Here is an 18,547-nt window from a genome sequence, read left to right as displayed (position 1 = left end):
TTTAGAAGTAGTCTATCAGTATTGTCCAACAGTCTATCTTTAGTGGTGGAAATTTTCTTTATCTGCACTGTTCTAAGACAGTAGCCACCAGCACATAGGGCTATTGAGCACCTGTAATGTAGCTAGTATGACTGAAGAATTGAATTTTAAATTTTACTTATTTTATTTGATTAAAATTCAAATAGCCACATGTGGCTAGTGGCCCACAGCAATGGTCCAGGCAAAAGTGGCTATGGCTCTGACTAAAGCCATGGAAGCCAGGAGAGAAAAGAGTGAACATATTTGAAAGTATTTGGGAGATAAGCTCAGGAGGACTTGATTGATTGATCGAACACCATGGTGAGAGAAAGGAAGGCGTCCAAGAAGACTTATTCAGTACTACAGGCCACAGAAGCATAGCAAAATACAGCACTGGCAATATTTGTCAAGGAGAACTCATAATCTAATGAGGGGCAGATGCAGTCTCCTAGTCTCAGGGGAAACAGTTTTTGGGTAATTGTCCAAATTGAACCATGAGATTCAGCCCCCTTCTTATAAATGTATCCCACTGCACTAGGTACTGAAGAGGGGGCAACTGGGCAAAGCTCCACCTAAGGAGGACAACATCCCCCTGCTGACCACAAAGATTCTTTGTCTCTCTGAGAGTTTGAATGTGATATATACGAAGACCCTTGGCAATGGAAGGACAGATGGGGAGACACTAGAGAGAGAGCAGTCAACAGAATCCAGGAGTAAACAGAATTCCAGAGTAAATTGGAACCATAAATAACATATGTATGAGTAGATCAAAATCATGTCTAAGCAGAAGTAAGATAGCTAGCTATAGCTACTTTCCCCATAGGAGTCTGCTTCTATTCTTAAACAAAAATTGAAAGTTATTAAAAATCAATAATCATCAAAAATTTAATATGTTCACTGCCTGGTTGCTATTTGTATCTGTTCATGTGTTCTTAGGCCAACCTCATTAGACCCTGAAACATCAGAGAACATGACTCTATGACTCTTAATTGAGAGTCCAGTAACTCCACTGGCTTGGAAGACATTTTGAAAAGAGCAAATTTTTGCAGATATATAAGTCTTGGAGCACTGGAGGTGCTATTCGGCTAGTGCTGAGTATCATTCTCAGTACTTCTACGTGTGGTCTTTAGGATCCATAGTGAGTGCATGGGTATCTGTTTTAGCATTTGGTTAATCTTTGAATTTCACACTCTTTTGTGCTTAATCTTTAAACTGTACACTTAAAAAATTTTTGTACAGTTATTAGAAAGTTTGTAATTTTTTAAGTAAAAGTTTATAATTTAAAAATAACCCATTTCCCTCCAGTTCTATTGGACTAGCTCCATTCTGTTTCTCAGAGGGGGCCACAAGCTAGAAGAACAGTAATGAAATTCTACTTCTCACCTTCAATGTTACCAGTACTCTCACCTTCAGAAGCCAGGTGTGGGGCAGGTGCCAGTCCAGCTATGCAGCACATTGCGATGCACTGGACTGTGTGCAATGGTGTGGCCAGGGCTGAAGGAAACTAACAAGGGAAGGTGCAGTACTCTGTGGCCAGCAACAGCCAGGAGCCATTACTACCCACAGGCCCAAAGGGTTGTAAAGAGAACTGACTCTGAATTCATAATGTGAGAGTAGCTATGAGGAAGGGCTATGGTAAAGGGAAGTCAAATTGGTTTTGAGTAAGCCAAAGCAGTGAGAATGAGAAAAGATTAAGAAGTAGATGGCCAGATGGTTCAACCGCAGGAACATGGAACTAGACAGGAAGATGCTTTATTACCCTAATGGCAGAGGATCAACAAACTTCTGCATTTGGTGTAATAACCAGAAAATTATCCATGCAGCTAGAACTGGGTTCCAGTTCCTGAGCCATATTCCATATTCCAATGAGGTGCCACTATATAGCCATCCCTGGGTCAATCTCTTCATTATCATAAGTAATTTCACAATAAATCCCATGACTATAACCAGATTAAAATGAATACCCAGAAACTTCAACAAGGAATGTGTGCTACCAATATAAAAAAAATTATATAACCTCACTGAGAAAAATAAAAGACCTAAATAAAAGATTTTCTTTGACTGAAGTTTAAAGAGATGTCATTTACTCTCAAGTCAATTTATATTACCACTATTATAACCAAAATCTCAATGAATTTTTGCACAAAATTATTTTAAGTTTCACCTTAAAAATACATGAAAATACCAAAGAAATATCTGAAAACAAAGAAAGGTGAAAATAAATTAGTCTTATGAGATTTGAAAACATTTTATAAAGCTACGATAATTTTAAGTCTGATTGAGGCATAAAAATCAGTAAACGTATCAATGTTAGAATAATTATTCTAGAAAAAGACCCAATTCCATATAAGAATTGAATATTTTTTAAAGGAGGCATCCCAATTATTGAGAAAAAAATATTTTGGTGATGTTAAAATCTTTGTTGAGGTATATTAATAATTTAAATTCTCTCTTTATATCATAAAAATCGGGCTCCAAGGAGAAAGAAGGAACTGACAGGTTTTCTTATGTGTTGAAGCATTTGGCAAAATTGCTAGGCATTTGATTAATCTGTTGTAGTATGTGGGGAAAAAACAGCAATGAATACATTGAAAATTAAGAAAATTGGCGGAAGTGATCATCATTAAAGTAACACAAAAGTTGTAGAAAGAGTAATTGTGAAGACACCCTGAAAAGCCTTCCAAAGATCCAAAAGATGACCCTCAGGAAAGAACCATCATTTGAATTCCTGCCCCACTCTTGGAACTCGCGGGCCAGTCAATGTTAAATAGAGAAGCAATGACATCCAAAAGAATAGCAACCCACTTACCAGCAACTTGAGCAAGTATGCAAAGAAAGAAATCAATCAGAGTGTAGTCAATTTGCTGTGGGCGGGTCACAGAAGGTAACATCTTTTCTGTCTCCTTCCTCCCCTCTCCAACACCAGGGGGATAAGGGAGAGTGGCAGTGCAAGAGGGCAGGACATGAGGACAAGAGTCCCACACCATCCTTCCCCCAGAGCCACAGGTTTATCCTGTGCCAAGGGAGAGAAAGGGCTGGAAGAAAATATGAGGTTGATATTTTTAAATGAACAGGAAAAGCACTTTTAACAACCAAGCAACTGAAATATTATGGAAATATTTATCAGCAAGGAAGCTTTCTAACCAGAGGAAAAAGAGAGGTTTGACAGGGAATAGAGAGTTTTTGAAAAACAACCAAAAATTGTAACACTGTTTCATTCGACAGACCAGTTACATAATTAGAAAAAAATATCAGATGGTGGTAAATGCTGTGCAGAGAATTAAAACAAAGTTGATGTGATGGTAAGTATGTTGCTGCCTTAGGATGGATGATCAGGAAAGGCCTCTGTGAGAGGCAACATTTAAGCTCAGTTCAAAATGAAGGAGCCAGAAGAATATGTGGGGAGAGAAGATATGGGCAATCTTCCCAGGAGGAAGCTTACAGCTGCTTAAAAGGCCTGAGCTTGATATATTTGAGAAACAAAAATAAGCCCAGCATGGCTCAGGTGTAGTAGACTAAGAGAATAGGAAAAACTGAGATCAGAGAGGTATGCAGGAGCCAGATCTGAGAGCTGCACCCTCCTTGATGGCAGCAAGGAAAAATGCATATTTCTTGTGGTCCAGATATGAACCCTGTTCAAGATGCCAGTCTGGAGAAGCAAGACGACTATAACAACTACAACAGAGAGAAAACTACTAGAAGCTAAGAGCTGAGGGGGCATCGTAAAGCCACCAGCCATAGGAGGCATGGCCCAAGTCAAGGGACCTGTAGCCAAAGTCCCCACTGGAGGAATGGGCAGGTAATCACAAAAGTGCTCCATGGGGGGAAAGAGCTGGCATTTGACATTGCTCACACCTCTAAGGTCACTCACCCAGATTATATCTGTACCAGGTTAATAAGCCTTTTCCTGCTCCCTTACGTTGTCCCTCCTTCTCTGATCCCACTACTAGAGCAAGGCAGAGCAATAATAAGGGACAGAACACACCCCATTCCCCCTGGTGGGTTTCCCAGCCTGCAGGATAGGTGAAGGAGGTGAAGTGGGGGAAAGGCAGGGTGGAGAGAGGAAACTTTAAATAAAATAAGATGTTGAAGTTTTGACATTAGACTGGAATTCTTATTACCAGAAAAAAAAATGAACATAATTTATATATTTTTTTGCAATTATCATCTTTTAAATTCATAATTCCATAATTCTTAAGAGAAACCAGAAAAAACTATGGGGCCTGAAAATTCCTCCAGACACAGGGAAAAAGAAAATCAAAAATGTCAGAGCAGAAAGAGCTTGACCCTATCTCAGAAAGATGGGACTCTGAAGTGTCCATGGATGAAAGGAATCTAAAAGGCAGGAATGTGTCTCTTTGATTTGGGACTCCACCATTCAGCTACTCTCTGCTCGCCTTTTTCATTCTTTACTGCCCCGCCTGGTGTTCTTTCCCTCTGCTCTGTAGGTTGCACATGGCCTCTTCTACATCTAATGGCATTCTTCCAAGTTCAGCTCTCACTGCTAACTGCCTCAAGAGAATGAGATTGTTTTCCCAATGTCAGGAATTGAATCAAGACCCAGTTCATTGGTGCCAGTCAAGCAACATCATACAGGCTGGCTGCCCTTGGGTTCAACAGGAAGGGGCCGGCAGCAAGAGATCATGTGTGTTTTGGGGGTAGGAGGGGGTTGAGGACAGGAAGGTATATCTATTTGGGGCAAATCACATCTGCCCAAAGGACTGCCCCTTCAGCAAGGAGCAGTGGCTGAGGCATTTCAACCTAACAAAGGGCTGTGGCATATTTGGGCTTGGCTTGTCAATTACAGGTAAGGAATGGGTCAAAATATGGAGGATCTTAAATTCCAAGGTAAAAGAATCTATACTTAATTGTGTGGGCAACAAAGACTAGAAATTATACGTGTGCATGCGCGCACGCACACACACACACCAGTTTTGAGCACTACGGTATGGCTTTTGGATGTAACCTAGGCATTCTGCTTTTTCTTTCCTATAACCAGAAAAGAGGGGTACCTCAGTAGGGAACTTTCATGTACCCAGGAGCATATCTCAAGTAAAGGATAAGAGAACTGTGTGAAAACTCCCTGAAACTCAGCAATAAGAACTTTAATCTAATTGGCTCCCAAACACAGCTAAACATATACTGTACAAGGATATAATATTCACTCAGGTGTGCCCTCATGCAAATGGGAGTGGACCCATGCTTTCACTTTTTGCTTTTGAAAAGTGAAAAGGATGAAAAGACAAGGAAGGCAAAAAACAAAACAAAACAAAACAAAAAACCCTTAGGAGCTGGTCAGGTAGCTAAATAGCCAAATTTGAGAAATAAGGAAGGCAAGTTTCACTCTGGCCAATTCTCCTAGTGGGATTCTTAAAAATAGTAAGACATAAACTATTCCTTTCACAACCATAAACCAACTGTGACTACTACCACATATTCAATCACAGGAAGTATATGGCAAAAACTATTAAGTACTAGTAAGTCATATTCATTCAATAGATATCTACGAAACATACCATGTAGAATAGTCTATATATAATAAAGGCAGAATGGGTCTTCAGTGGATGTCTAATAAAGTGATAAACTATATTTAATAAAAGAAACTTTGATTTCTTAGGACATACAGAACCTCTAATGTCTACTTTTTCCTTTGAGAGCAAGGGTTCATTATTTGACATAATGTCTTCTTTCTGCTGCTATAAACTAATAATTTTAGCCTCAGACCAAGTGTTGGAAATTATTATAATCTCATTCTATTCTCCCTCCCCCAGTCCCACATTGTCAAGTGATTCCCATTTATTTTGCCTATCAGTTTTTCCAGATAAACTGCTGAATCTGTGTGGCTCACACAAATGCCACAATTAAGCCAGACAAGTAGTAACTCCAAAGGGGAGAGGAGGTGAGTAAAAAATGAAAAGCTAAAAGTGTTTTCATGTTAACATTTTATTTAAACCAGTACAAGCACCATGCTTAACAGAAGACTGTCCAAAATAAACATGCAATATGAACTAGCAGAGACTGAAACCACAGCTTAAGAAGTTGTGCCAGCTGTTGATTTTGTTAAATGATGACAGGGAACTGTTAAAATTCACAAGACTGACCATTTATGTTTCAAGCCTCCTGAATGAGATTATATTGGACCATCAAAATCAGTGGGAACTGCCCTGGCATGTTAATGACCTCAAACAATATTCAAGTAATTATATGAATATGAACTATATTCCAAAAAGCAAGAAAACATAGTTTCTATCACAACCTTAATGTAGTTGTTTTAAATATTACAGGAATATGATCACTGATTTGAAATGTTATATGGCGCTACAGGAAACAAATTTCTCAAGAATATTCAACTTGGGACCACTGGTGTTAAGCGGCCCACAAGGTTTACATTCTTCCAGAAATACAGGATAAGATTTGTCCAGAAATGTTTGAGACAGTTCTTCACATAAGCTGGAAAGGCTCAAATTCTGTAGATTCCAGTATCATGTCTATTGAACAAATAGGGAAAGCAACTGTACTAAGAACATTTGAATTGACAGAATATGAGTTACTCTCTACTTCCACCAAATATCAGCATTTAACTCTTATGAAAATATCTGTTCATCACTAGTCCACATTACGGATTAATGACATTATTCGGATTTTAAAGTAGTCCAAACATTTTTTTTAAGTACACCTTCCTTACTAACTATATGGGTGGGGAATAAAGACAGCCAAATTTAATTTGGCAATAAACTCCTCCTACTGGAAATATTTAGTTAAAGTGTCAGACCAGGATACATTTTATGGCTACATTTGACTCCTGAAAATAGGAGATAAAAAGGGAGAGAAAAGTGCTGACAGACATTTTGCTACAAAGATTATTTAGTAATGACAAAAAATTTCACAATACCCTCTTAAACAAGAGTTTAACTGTACTAGACATTTAGTAAACTTTTTAGAAATAGACAATTTGAACATTTATTTTAGAAGTCAGTTAAACAAAAACAGTCAATCAACTTTTTTTTCCTGACATAATTGCTTCAATACCAGAACAAAATGAATAGTTTTCAAAACTCTGACATTTTGGAATTTCAGCATAGTAACCTGAGAACAATTTCTTCATATGTCATTTACGTTGCCACAAAAACCATACTAAAAACATGCTGTGATTACTAGTTGGTTCTATTTTGACAACATTAGATGCTATGCAGAATTTATGCAAGGCCAACAATTTTAAAACTAATGCTGATTTAGGAGACCAGGAAGGAGGTTCCCAGGAAAAAAAAAAAAAAATTGCTGCCAAAAAAGAAAGATTAAGATTTAGGACTGAATAGGAATGGTTGTACCAGAAAGTGATGGAATGTACAAACTGGAATTATGAAATCTGGAGTTGCTATTTGAGAGAAGGCAAAAAAAGAAATCAAATAAGAAATGTACTTGAAAAGAATGATGCGAAATTTGGTTAGATGGAAGGGAAATTCATATAAAAGTCTGAGAACACTTTAGAGCATGGGATTTGTACATCTCCCTATAGGTCAGAGGGAGTGAAAAAATGTTCTACTGATCCCTTAACCTCAATCTATTGTCTTGCAAAATGCATGTCACTGATAAGAAGCAGACAAGCTCAAAAAAAAACAAGATTTATCACACACAGTTCTTTGCCCTTTAGAAAACAGGGAAACTAAGAATTCTGTGTATGGAGGTCAATCAATATTATCTGACATTATGGAGGACTTTAAAAAAAAAACACTAAAATGCGCAAGACAAAATAAGGAACCTCATTAAAAAATATATTCTTGCAGCACTAGTTTCTCTTATGGCTGCGGACCAGGTGAAACAAAATCTCATTTCCTTCATTCAAAACATTAAAAGCACTCTCCATTCACTTGGATTACATTTGCATTTCTGCAGAACCATAAGCGTTATTCTGCAATATCAAAATAGCTATTCAAAGAATTCTTAAACTTCCTGGGTGAAGTTTTCCTTCTCTCTTACTCTCTCTTTCTGGAAATTAGAATAAAGGATCCTTCCCATTCATTAATCAAAACAAATAACCACTCTAGCACTTCCTCATCTCCAACTAACTTCCTATTGCTTCCTGTTTCTAGATTATTGAAGCCAAATGTTACCAGGAACAGAAGATGCTCTATTCAATATTGTGAAAATTCCAACTACCTTTACCTTTTGTTAAAGTTGGCACAGAAACCTCAAAAAACAAAATGTCAAAGAACATATAAATGGAAAAATGCCAACATAAAAAAATGCCTTTGCTAGTTTTGAAAGGACTAAGCTATTCTTAATATAAGAATTTACTCACGAAATTTGGTTAATCTTTTAGAGTTTCAAGACCTTTTGTCAAATTAATGTTAGACAGTTACTTATGTTTGTTTTTAAAGTATACTATATATTAGAATCCTTGCTTTATGCCAAGGATGCCATCATCTAACAAGACAGGTGTCCAATTTAGAATACCTTCCAAAATCTAGGATATAGGATGAAATTTCTATTGATGTGTTAATGTTATTAACTATGGCCAATGTTTTAAGATAAGTAATTTTTTTCCTATGGCACAAAACTAATCACAAATATGCCCCAGATTAGAACTCTCAACTGCCATATAGTCACAAATATAAGCGGATAACTGGAATTTTAAAAATATGAAGTTGGTTTTATCACAAATGTCAGATACACACATTAGAAAATTGTTTTATTTGGACCCTTTACAAAAGTATTAATTTCACCAAATCTGGAATACTGGCAGTGTAAAAGTCTTAAACTAATTTTAAAGCTAACAAATCAAAGGCACAGTATAAACACATTTAAAATAACTAGTTTTCACAGGACAACATTAAGAGATGCTTTATAATAAAGTGTTAATAACCTAGATTCGAAATTATCTCGAAATAACATAACCAGGAATGAAGCCCTTGATTAGTTACAATCCAACAATTCCTAAGATGCTATTTTCCATAAGAATAGTCATAACTATTATAAAATCTAACTCCCAGACCTTAAGAATGCACAACTGATGAACAAAGTTTTTGGACTTGATTAAAAAGATATAAGAAACCAAAGGAGAGATAGAATTGATGAAAAATATACTTGTAATGCAGGTTTTACTATAGTAAATTATTATTCATGGCTCAAAATTGGGTCACTCAAGTCTTTTACCCCAAATTAACTTAAAAGATTCAACAAGTGATAATATGCTATTTTCATATATAAGCTAATATCCAGTATTTGTCAAAAGGAGGCAACTGTTGTCTATCATAATCTAATATCCACTTTCCAATGGTGTCTGTAAATAGTAACAAATTCTGAACCATAATTTATAGAAATTAGTCACAGGACTGCAAAAAGTCCCCGGAGAGTAGTCCACCTAACAATTACAAATATAAGGAAACACTTTACAAAGTTTCATTACTATGAAGATGAGATCTTCTTTGTTCAAACTTTGAACAAACGAAGAATTTTGCTTTACTGCAGGAAACAAATTGTAAGTAACAGTGCATTTTTAGGCATAAATAAGTATTTATGTCTGGTTCCAGTATGGTCAGGTTAATACATAAAATACTTTAGAAACATAAAACTTCACATTAGTGGAAAAATCCAAGTTTTTCACGTAACCATTCTTCAGTTAGATCTTCAGTATTTCTGATTTCAAATACCTTAAGAAAAAAAACTTAGGTTATATTCTGGTACTCTCAAAATAAAAATCAACCACGTTACATATTTGAGTATTAAATACCAAATTCTTCTTCCTTTTCATATTGATCATGACCTAATCTGTGTAAATTAGATATACCATTTTGGAGGCACTTTACCTTTTTTAAATTTTAAGTATTCAGTTACCAAAGTTTAGCAATTAAGATGGCAATAAAACCAATGTTCTCTTAAAAGTGAAAATCTACAAATATTCTAAAAGAGAAATTCTGTAAATCCCACCCACTAAAAGAAACAATCCAAGTAAATCAACCTAGTTGGTTAGGAGCTAGAATAACATATGCTAGTCTTCCGTAACTGGAGGAAGTACTTGCTGTATATTGTTTTGATAAAGATAGACTAGAGGGCTAGCCCCAAATCTCCAGTGAAAACACACAGGCTCAGAAAGTATAGTGGCTATACAGCAGAAAGGATAATATTCGAGGCCAGACGTGAGTTTGAATCCTAGTACTGTCATATATTATTATGCAACCCTGGGCAAGTCATTCATCCTCTGAACCTGTTTTCCCATCTATAGGAATACTACCATCAACCTTACACAGTTGTGAGGATTCAATGGGATTATTTGTAAAAGTAATCTGCAAATTGCCCTGCCTTAATTCCAGCACTTTAGGTCACATTCAGCATTAGACTAGACTTGAAGCTCATTCTTAACCACCCAATCCCTTAGAGCACCTCCAGGGAATTCCTATGGTACAAATGAGGAAAAGTAGTGTCTATAAGTTGATGGTATCAGTGACAATCATATGGGCTAAAGGGAAAAAGCAGAGGGCACTTAAAGACGTCCCCTGGGTTGATGATTAAGCATCCGAGGGGAAAACACTGATGCTGTCCTTAAAACCTGAAAGGAAATATTATTTAATACCATGTCAGTGATATTCTATTTCAAAATCTTAAATGTGCATACTTTTTCAACTCAAACTAATATGTGTAAGTTAAATAAGGTTTAAAAGCAAGAACCCCTCTTACATTTAACCTTCAAAAATGCCATAAACAATGGGGACATGTTAAATCATAAAGCAAGTGTCTCATATAAAACATAATGTTCTACCTTAATAAAGCTAATAATAAGTATTCTTGCTTAGATTCTTGTTAAGAATTTACATTTAGATTTGAAAGCACTATAGTTAACTGCATAATATAGAATTCCTGCATAGAATTTAGTTCATTCAGCCTAAAGGTAAAGGTAAAGGGCTAATGGTAAAGGGCTCAGAGAAGCTTCAATGCTGACTTTTCCTATCAGAAATTATATTATGGAAGATGAAGAACTCTCAATACATGAATAGTTACAGTGGCTTTTCTAAAGCTGCCAACATTTTTAATGTGATTTCTTCTAATTATAATCAACTTATAATTCCCATTCAGAAAACACACTTTTGGTTAAAGACTTCTATAATTCTATTTCCAACTAATAAAAAGCTTTGACTAATTTACCGCTCTATTCCAAATAATGTTCACCTACATAAAAAGTACTTAACTCTTCAAATTATTTTAGCTATTTCTCTGTATAGTAGTCCCCTCTTATCTTCAGGGGATATATTCCAAGATCCCCGGTGGATGCCTGAAACTTCGGATAGTATGGAACCCTATATATACTATGTTTTTTACTATACATACGTATCTTTTCACTTAAAACAAACACTTCAGACTTCTCTTTGGCATATCCGAATTGCCAGCATCACTACTCTTGTGTTCTAGGGCCATTATTAAGTAAAATAAGTATTACCTGAACACAAGCACTGTGATACTTCGACAATGATCTCAAAATTGAGACAGCTACTAGGTGACTAACAGGCGGGCAGCGTACATAGCCTAGGTATGTATATGCTGTATACATATATGCTGGACAAAGGATGATTCATGCACTGGGTAGGACTGAGAGTTCATCACACTACTCAGAACGGTGTGTGATATAAAACTTATGAATTGTTATTTCTGGAATTTTCCATTTATTATATTCGGATCGTGGTTCAATACAGGTAAGTGAAACCATGGAAAGCGAAACCGCAGGTAAGGGCCGGGGGGACTACCTGTATACTAAGGGAAAATAATGTTTCAACAAGCAAGTCAAATATAAATACCACCTTGGTTAGTTCAGCTGTTTGAACTAGCTTATTCTTACTCCCAGCATACATCATCTGTTGTTCAGGCTTACATCCTAGAAAAGAGACATTTGTGTAGAAATGAGACTTAGATTTTGAAAATGTAAAGGGTTTTCATTGTTTACTTTTAAAAAATGACACTTTTAGGATCTCCTATGCGTTCAAGTTTATAAAAAACTTCAGTCTACATGTGTAGGGGTTGTATTTTGAGAATCTTACCATTACATACTGCCTGTACAAAGAGACACAGATAAATTACAAATAAATAAGCTCAGGGCAGCAAAAAAATGAGACTAGACCTCTGTAGATCTTAACTTTTAGAGCCCTGCAAACACTTGAAAACTTTTCAGGATTTTCCTAATTTTGACTTTAAATATTAAAATCAATTTTATGGATGCCTAACACAGATAAAGTTTTGGGAGGATGGTGGATCAGTGGGGCTGGGAGATCTGCCCTGAAAAAAAGTGAGTCTGATTACCATATTAAGTTAAAAATATATTGCAGTATATTTTAAGTGCTAAGTAAATGACATAAATGATAAAGGTTAGAGAAGAGTTCACTGAGTAGAAACTTTACGGTGGGCTTCAACAGTTGTGGTAGGGGGAGTTCTGGTGATAGAAACCATTTTAATATCCAATGTAAGGTACTCAGACTATTCTCATGATTATTGGCATATCACGGGTAACTACTACTTTAATGATAAACACAAATATATATCATGATTTTACACAGAGCTCACATACTTATTAAAAACTTAAAATATAGGAGAAAATGTACTTTTATTTTAAAATTTCATTACATTTCAAGTTCTTTAAAATGTGTATATGATCGGGCATAATGATGAGATTTCTAGGAATTTATCCCAAGAAAATAAGCAAGTTTTATAGTAACTTATTTCTAGGAATGCATTTACACTTGTGTGTGCACACACACACTTAGGTTTATTCAACAATTTTCATCTTTAAAACAAGCGTAAAATTTGTCTAGTATAAAAAATGGTTTTATTATTTGGCTCAGAAACAAATATGCACTATTTAAAGAAATTCACTTACCAACAGGACTGGAGAAAATAAAACACAGAGGATATGAAACTCTTCCATCATCATGTTGATATTTATAACTATACACAATGAAGGTTTTTCTCAAGTTAAAGAAACTAAAATTACTGCTCTATTTGAGACAAGTACCTACCAGCAAAGGTCTGAAACACATGCCTGTGGGGCTAGTGAGTGGTAAATTTCTGACCTACCCATTTAGGTCACACCTTCATTATTCATTCTTTCCACAAATTTATAAATGGGCCCCAAAGATAAATTATAAAATCAAATATCTCTCAAAAATAAACTTACTAAAAGTATGGATTTAATCTGGATTTCTTTTTACCTTTCTCATTTTTATTATAAACACATAACAATGAAACTTTTTAAAAGGAAATAATGTATCCCACTAATACAATTTTTCATTTTTCTTAGTCCAATATGTGCATACATATTTTAATTTGGTTGTGATCATGGAATACAAGAAAATTTTGTAAAATATGTGTCTTTTAAAAGATGAATGTCTATGCCCATGCCACCCTGAATGTGCCTGATCTCGTCTGATCTCGAAAGCTAAGCTGGGTCGGGCCTGGTTAGAACTTGGATGGGAGATCACCTAGGAATACTAGGTACTGTAGGCATTAAAATTTAAACAAACAAACAAACTAAATAAATAAATAAATAAATAAAGATGAATAAATAAACTTCATAAATTCTGACCACTAAGGAAAACAAATCTTTTTAAAGCACACTAAGAAAAGGATATCGAGGTTGTCGTTCGGGTAGTTCATCTTTAAGTTCATCTGGTGATATGCCCTGGCACCATAAAGAAAAACAACTTTTAAACATTTGTTTACTCATATCTTTAAGAGATATACCAAGCACCCATTCTACTAATAGGGATAAATTCATAACCATATACCACAACATAAAACTTTACTTTACTAAATTATACACAAACTGAGGTTACAAAACCCTCAATCTAATGAAAGCCCATTCTATCCCACTCAGTTTAGTTCCGTTTATTAACTAAACATGGAGCTGAGAGGCACAGTAGTCTATGTATGTTCCAATTGTCAAGAAATACCAAGATAAGCCAACCCCTCAGAACAAAGAGTATCTGATTTAGGGAGGAAAAAGTTCATTTCTTTTCATTCTAAATTAGTTACTTCATTTGACAAACTAAATATTTAAGTTATAGAATTTTAGTATTTAATACTGGCCAAGCAATTTAAGAGCAAGTTATAAAATTGACTCAATATTTACTGGACAGACAGCCCTACCTTCTACCACTTATTACACTGGATTTCATTATCGTTTTAAAGAAGGTGATTAAATTAGCAGGATAATATATTACGCAATAGATAGCACTTGCTTTTCATGCATAATGAGCATGTATTTAAAGGTTCAGAACTAATTTTACAAGTATCTGTAATTAATATATAGCATCTTTGGGGCAATAATTGCTTAAGTATAAAACTGTATTTAGCTGACCAAACAAACCTCAAGCTCTTCATCCAGTACCACCAGGCGTTTATCCTTATCAATCTTCACTAAAATAAAAACATAGTATGAGTAAACGGTGAGTCTAATGTAACCTCAACCTACCCAACCCACAGAGTCTCAGCCCTTTTTCTGGCACTTAAAATTAAAACATTGAAAAACAGAAGCATAAAACTCATTTGCAGTTTTAGTTCAGGTCTTTCAGCTAACTTTGCTTTCAAGTAGTTAGTGTTTAAAAGCCTATACCCACAATTCGCAGCACCTAATTTGCTTATTTAGAACATAAAGTTCAACTCCTTAGATTTACTGTGTATTTGGAGAACTTTGTAACTCAAATTCAACTTCCTAGATAATAAGATCTGAAAGAGAAACTGTGATTGAGATTGGTCTAATATAACATGGTTAGAGATGCAAGGGAAAAGTGGACCAGGGGTCAAGATAGAACAACTGCCAGATTCCCAGCTTCTCCAGACTTAGGATTTCATGGTGCAGTTTGAGTATTCTAAGAAAGTGATAGCTATAAATATATGTAACATAATCCAAAGCCAAATTAAAATATATTTAGATAATCTATGTCTCTCTTCTTTTCTATCACTCTGAAAAGTTGGCCATTTCTGGTTGTGCACTAATTTCATAGTAAGTCCTCAAATAGTTTTACCTTTTGTGGCAAAATGGCACTGACACACATTTTCACTTTTAAGAACTGTAGTCCTACGTTGTAGTATCTATTTGTAACAAGACCAGAATTCATGACAGATTGTCACCACCTCATTGATTCACATCTGCCAGATCCATCTCTGTTAAGTATAGTCCACAGACTTTTATATTTTCACCCCCTCATCCTTCCTTTTATCTTTCTAAGTCACTACCCACATATTAAATATTAACTAAGAATATTCAAAAAAAATCTGCAGAACATCAGATACAGCACATAGTAGGAGAGGTAATATTCAAATCATTCTTTACATTGTCAGAAGTCAGTGTCACTTAAACATACTCTCCATGAAACTAGAGTTTGAGTCTAGAATTGAAATAAGGCCCCAAATCATTTTGAATACAATGGTGAACTTTATCATTTTAAGTGTAGGCAAAAGTTCCTGTTTGAGGATGAATAGCCAGACTATTTTTAGTCCCCTGAGAAGTTGGATAGGTCACTACAAATGACCAACTGACCGAGATCAACTCCTCCAGCACTATATAGGCAGCTGACGGGGGGAGGTAGGACATGCTACCTCTGTTCTGTGATATTAGCTGTCACTTATTTTTAAAAGTGATCTAAAAGGGGAGTGGGAATTAAAACAAGAAGTAAATTACTTTCTAAAGGTTCAGTTTATTCAATGTAGCTATAAGATAAAAACAAACTAACACCAAGAAACTGAGGAAATCACTTTTAGCTTACTTATAATGGCAGCATTGTTCGTTTCTTTGCGAAAACGAAACTTTCTCAGTTTTTCCACTAAATCTTCAGCAACATCACAAACCACCAAAGACTCACTCTAGAAAAGAAAAAAATCACATATAAAATGCCATGACTTCAATACATGTGTATGTTAAAGTTATAAAACCCAATACCTTTATAAAGGTATAGTGACATCTACAAATGTCACAATTATGTGAAAAGATTAACGTGAAACACATAAACACTTCAAGAACTTTTAAAACTAACGACCTTTGTAACTACACGTTACACACATTTGTTCATCTTATATATATATATAGGGTACAGTTTAACTTCCTCTTTGGCTAATAAGTATCTCAAAGAACTAGACGCATAATAATGTGTAAATTTATCAGAACTGGAGAGAAAGGGAAGAATGTGGGAAAACTCTAGGTTCACTGTCTGCTGTTATAAAGTAAATATTTTTGCGCTATACAGGAAGAAGGGAATAACCATCTTATTGTATTTAGAATTAATAAAACCGTGATTCATTTTTGGGTCTCACAACTACGAAAAATATACAAATAAACAAAAGTATAAAAAATAAACAAAGACCAATAATATTTATATCTTAAAGAACTAAGATGATTTTAAAAAGGAGCATTTAACAATTATGAAAGCAAAACCATTTTAAACAAATATAAAAACTAAAAGAAACTTCTACAAATTATGAAAAATTAGAGACTCTTCTCCAGAAACCTGGCAAGAAAATGATCAGAAGCATTCTTCATTGGTGCCAATGTGTTAATGATTGTGAACACAAGGATGGAAATCTTTCTTCTCATTTTTTAACATGTACAACTTCGAACGCATAAAAGTGGAGGAGTATAGTGAAACCCTATGCACCTATCACTCAGCTTCAACCATTATCAACATATAGCCAATTTTATTTCATCTAACACCCTCAACACTGCCCCACTGTCACACAGCAAAGATCAGAAATAATTCCAACGGTAAATATTTTGTATCTATCATTAAAAGGACAGTATGTGCTATTAAAAATATACAAACAATAATATTATCTCACCTAAAAAAAAAAAAACTAACAATAATTCCAGTCTCAAATATTCAGATAAAGTTCAAATTTCCCTGTTTTAAAATATATTTTACATTGATTTAATTGAGTCAGGTTCCAAACAAGGTTCACATACTTTGGTCTCTTTTCATATATATGTCCCCCCACCTCCATCTTCAAGAAAATTAGAATAGTTCTGAGACCAGTGCTAAATACATATGTCTCATTATAGCCCAAAAGGATTAAGGCTTCCAATTATGAGTTAAAATAAATATTTAACAAAAGCCTGCTTTTCTAATCCTGTGTTGGGTAAATGAAAGCATGTTAAAGCAAGAAGTGATTATCAATTTTTAACTGTGCATTAAATTCAGAACACTGGTAATATGTAAGGTGTGATATACCACAGGATATGCTATTATACGGTTAGAAAGTACATCCCATCCATAAGTACAATCCAATATATAAGGCTTCTATAGAAGTCACATCTGTCCATCCATTTAGTTTTCAGAGAAAGAGATGTTAAGTCATATGAATCTTCCTGAAGGTAGTATTCAACCCTAGTCTATTTTTTTCTTTACCTTCCAAGAAAGATTTAAAAGTCAGAAAACTATAATTTCTATTCTCTCTTCAACCAAAGGTAGAACCCATTAGTGGGATGAATAAATATTTAGATTTTTGTTTAGGTAAAGACCAATTTATCACGAAAATTTTATCTTCCAGTTGATACCAGAACTGTTTGTGCAATACTGACATTCTAAGGATCAGAAACCGAGAAAAAAAATGCTGTGATTTAATTTATATAGGTATTTTTTTGCATTTTCATTCCTCCCAATACCATAATAAGGCCAAAATTGCCTTCCTGCAAGAAAAAGGACCAAGGCTCAGCCAATCCTAATGGCTAGAAGCATTTAAGAATGAGTATAATGCCCTGAAATAACTTTATATGATAAATTTTAACACATAGTTAAGTGGAGAGTTGAGCTCAAGTGTGCATTTATTGGTTTATCCACACAGTAAATATTTAATGAGTATCAGCACTGTGATAAATGCTAGGGATACAATCATATAAAATATAGTTGTATCATATAACATTTCAGTCAACAACAGACTGTTGTTGTATAATAGTCTCATGAGATTATAATGGAGCTGAAAAGTACCCATAGCCTAGTGACCTCTGAGCTGTAGTGTAATGTATTAGTCACGTGTTTGTGGTATACTGGTGTAAACAAACCTACTGGACTGTCAGTCATATATAAGTAAAGCACATACAGTTATCTACAGTACATATTTGATAGTGATAACAAAGTTACTAATTTATGTATTTACTAAACTTTTTATCATTACTTTATAGTATATTCTTTCTGCTTACAAAAAAAGTCTTCTGTAAAACAGTATGCTTGTGCAATCCTGACATTCTAAGAATCAGAAAACAAGTGGAAAAAAACATGCTGTGATTTACACACCTTTCTTGCATCTCTCGATTGCATCATTTTTTCTTATGCTTGATTTAATCTCATGTTATTTTATAAATTTAGTGTAGCCTAAGTGTGCAGTGTTTATAAAGTCTGCAATAATGTACAGTAGTGTCCTAGGCCTTCACTCACCACTCACTCACTGATTCACCCAGAGTAACTTCCGTAAACTCCCACAAGCTCCATTCACGGTAGATGTCCTATACAGATGTACTATTTTTACCTTTTATATCATATTTTTACTATGCCTTTTCTGT

At 34.9% G+C, this 18,547-nt stretch overlaps 1 protein-coding gene and 1 pseudogene across 2 annotated transcripts in view; one reads left to right on the top strand and one right to left on the bottom strand.

Annotated features, from left to right (window-relative positions):
• Positions 1-5,945: 5,945 nt before the first annotated feature.
• The window catches only part of GMFB (glia maturation factor beta), a 14,451-nt gene continuing 1,849 nt past the window's right edge, over positions 5,946-18,547 (bottom strand). The window contains exons 2-7 of one of the 2 annotated variants that reach the window (XM_011385315.2): positions 15,765-15,861; positions 14,366-14,415; positions 13,629-13,678; positions 12,878-12,963; positions 11,808-11,881; positions 5,946-9,668 (exon numbers count right to left, since the gene is read on the bottom strand). In XM_011385315.2, coding sequence (XP_011383617.1) covers positions 9,597-9,668; positions 11,808-11,881; positions 12,878-12,963; positions 13,629-13,678; positions 14,366-14,415; positions 15,765-15,861 — 429 coding nt within the window. In that variant the 3' untranslated portion in view covers positions 5,946-9,596. The remainder of the gene's footprint in view (positions 9,669-11,807; positions 11,882-12,877; positions 12,964-13,628; positions 13,679-14,365; positions 14,416-15,764; positions 15,862-18,547) is intronic. The other variant, XM_011385325.2, reaches the window with a different exon arrangement.
• Positions 13,385-13,503, top strand: LOC111735899 (annotated as a pseudogene).

This window comes from Pteropus vampyrus, unplaced genomic scaffold, assembly GCF_000151845.1.
Source record: "Pteropus vampyrus isolate Shadow unplaced genomic scaffold, Pvam_2.0 Scaffold15, whole genome shotgun sequence".
NCBI classification, from domain to species: Eukaryota; Metazoa; Chordata; class Mammalia; order Chiroptera; family Pteropodidae; genus Pteropus; species Pteropus vampyrus.
Note: the sequence above shows the minus strand (reverse complement) of the source record. Positions and strands in the feature narration are given on the sequence as shown.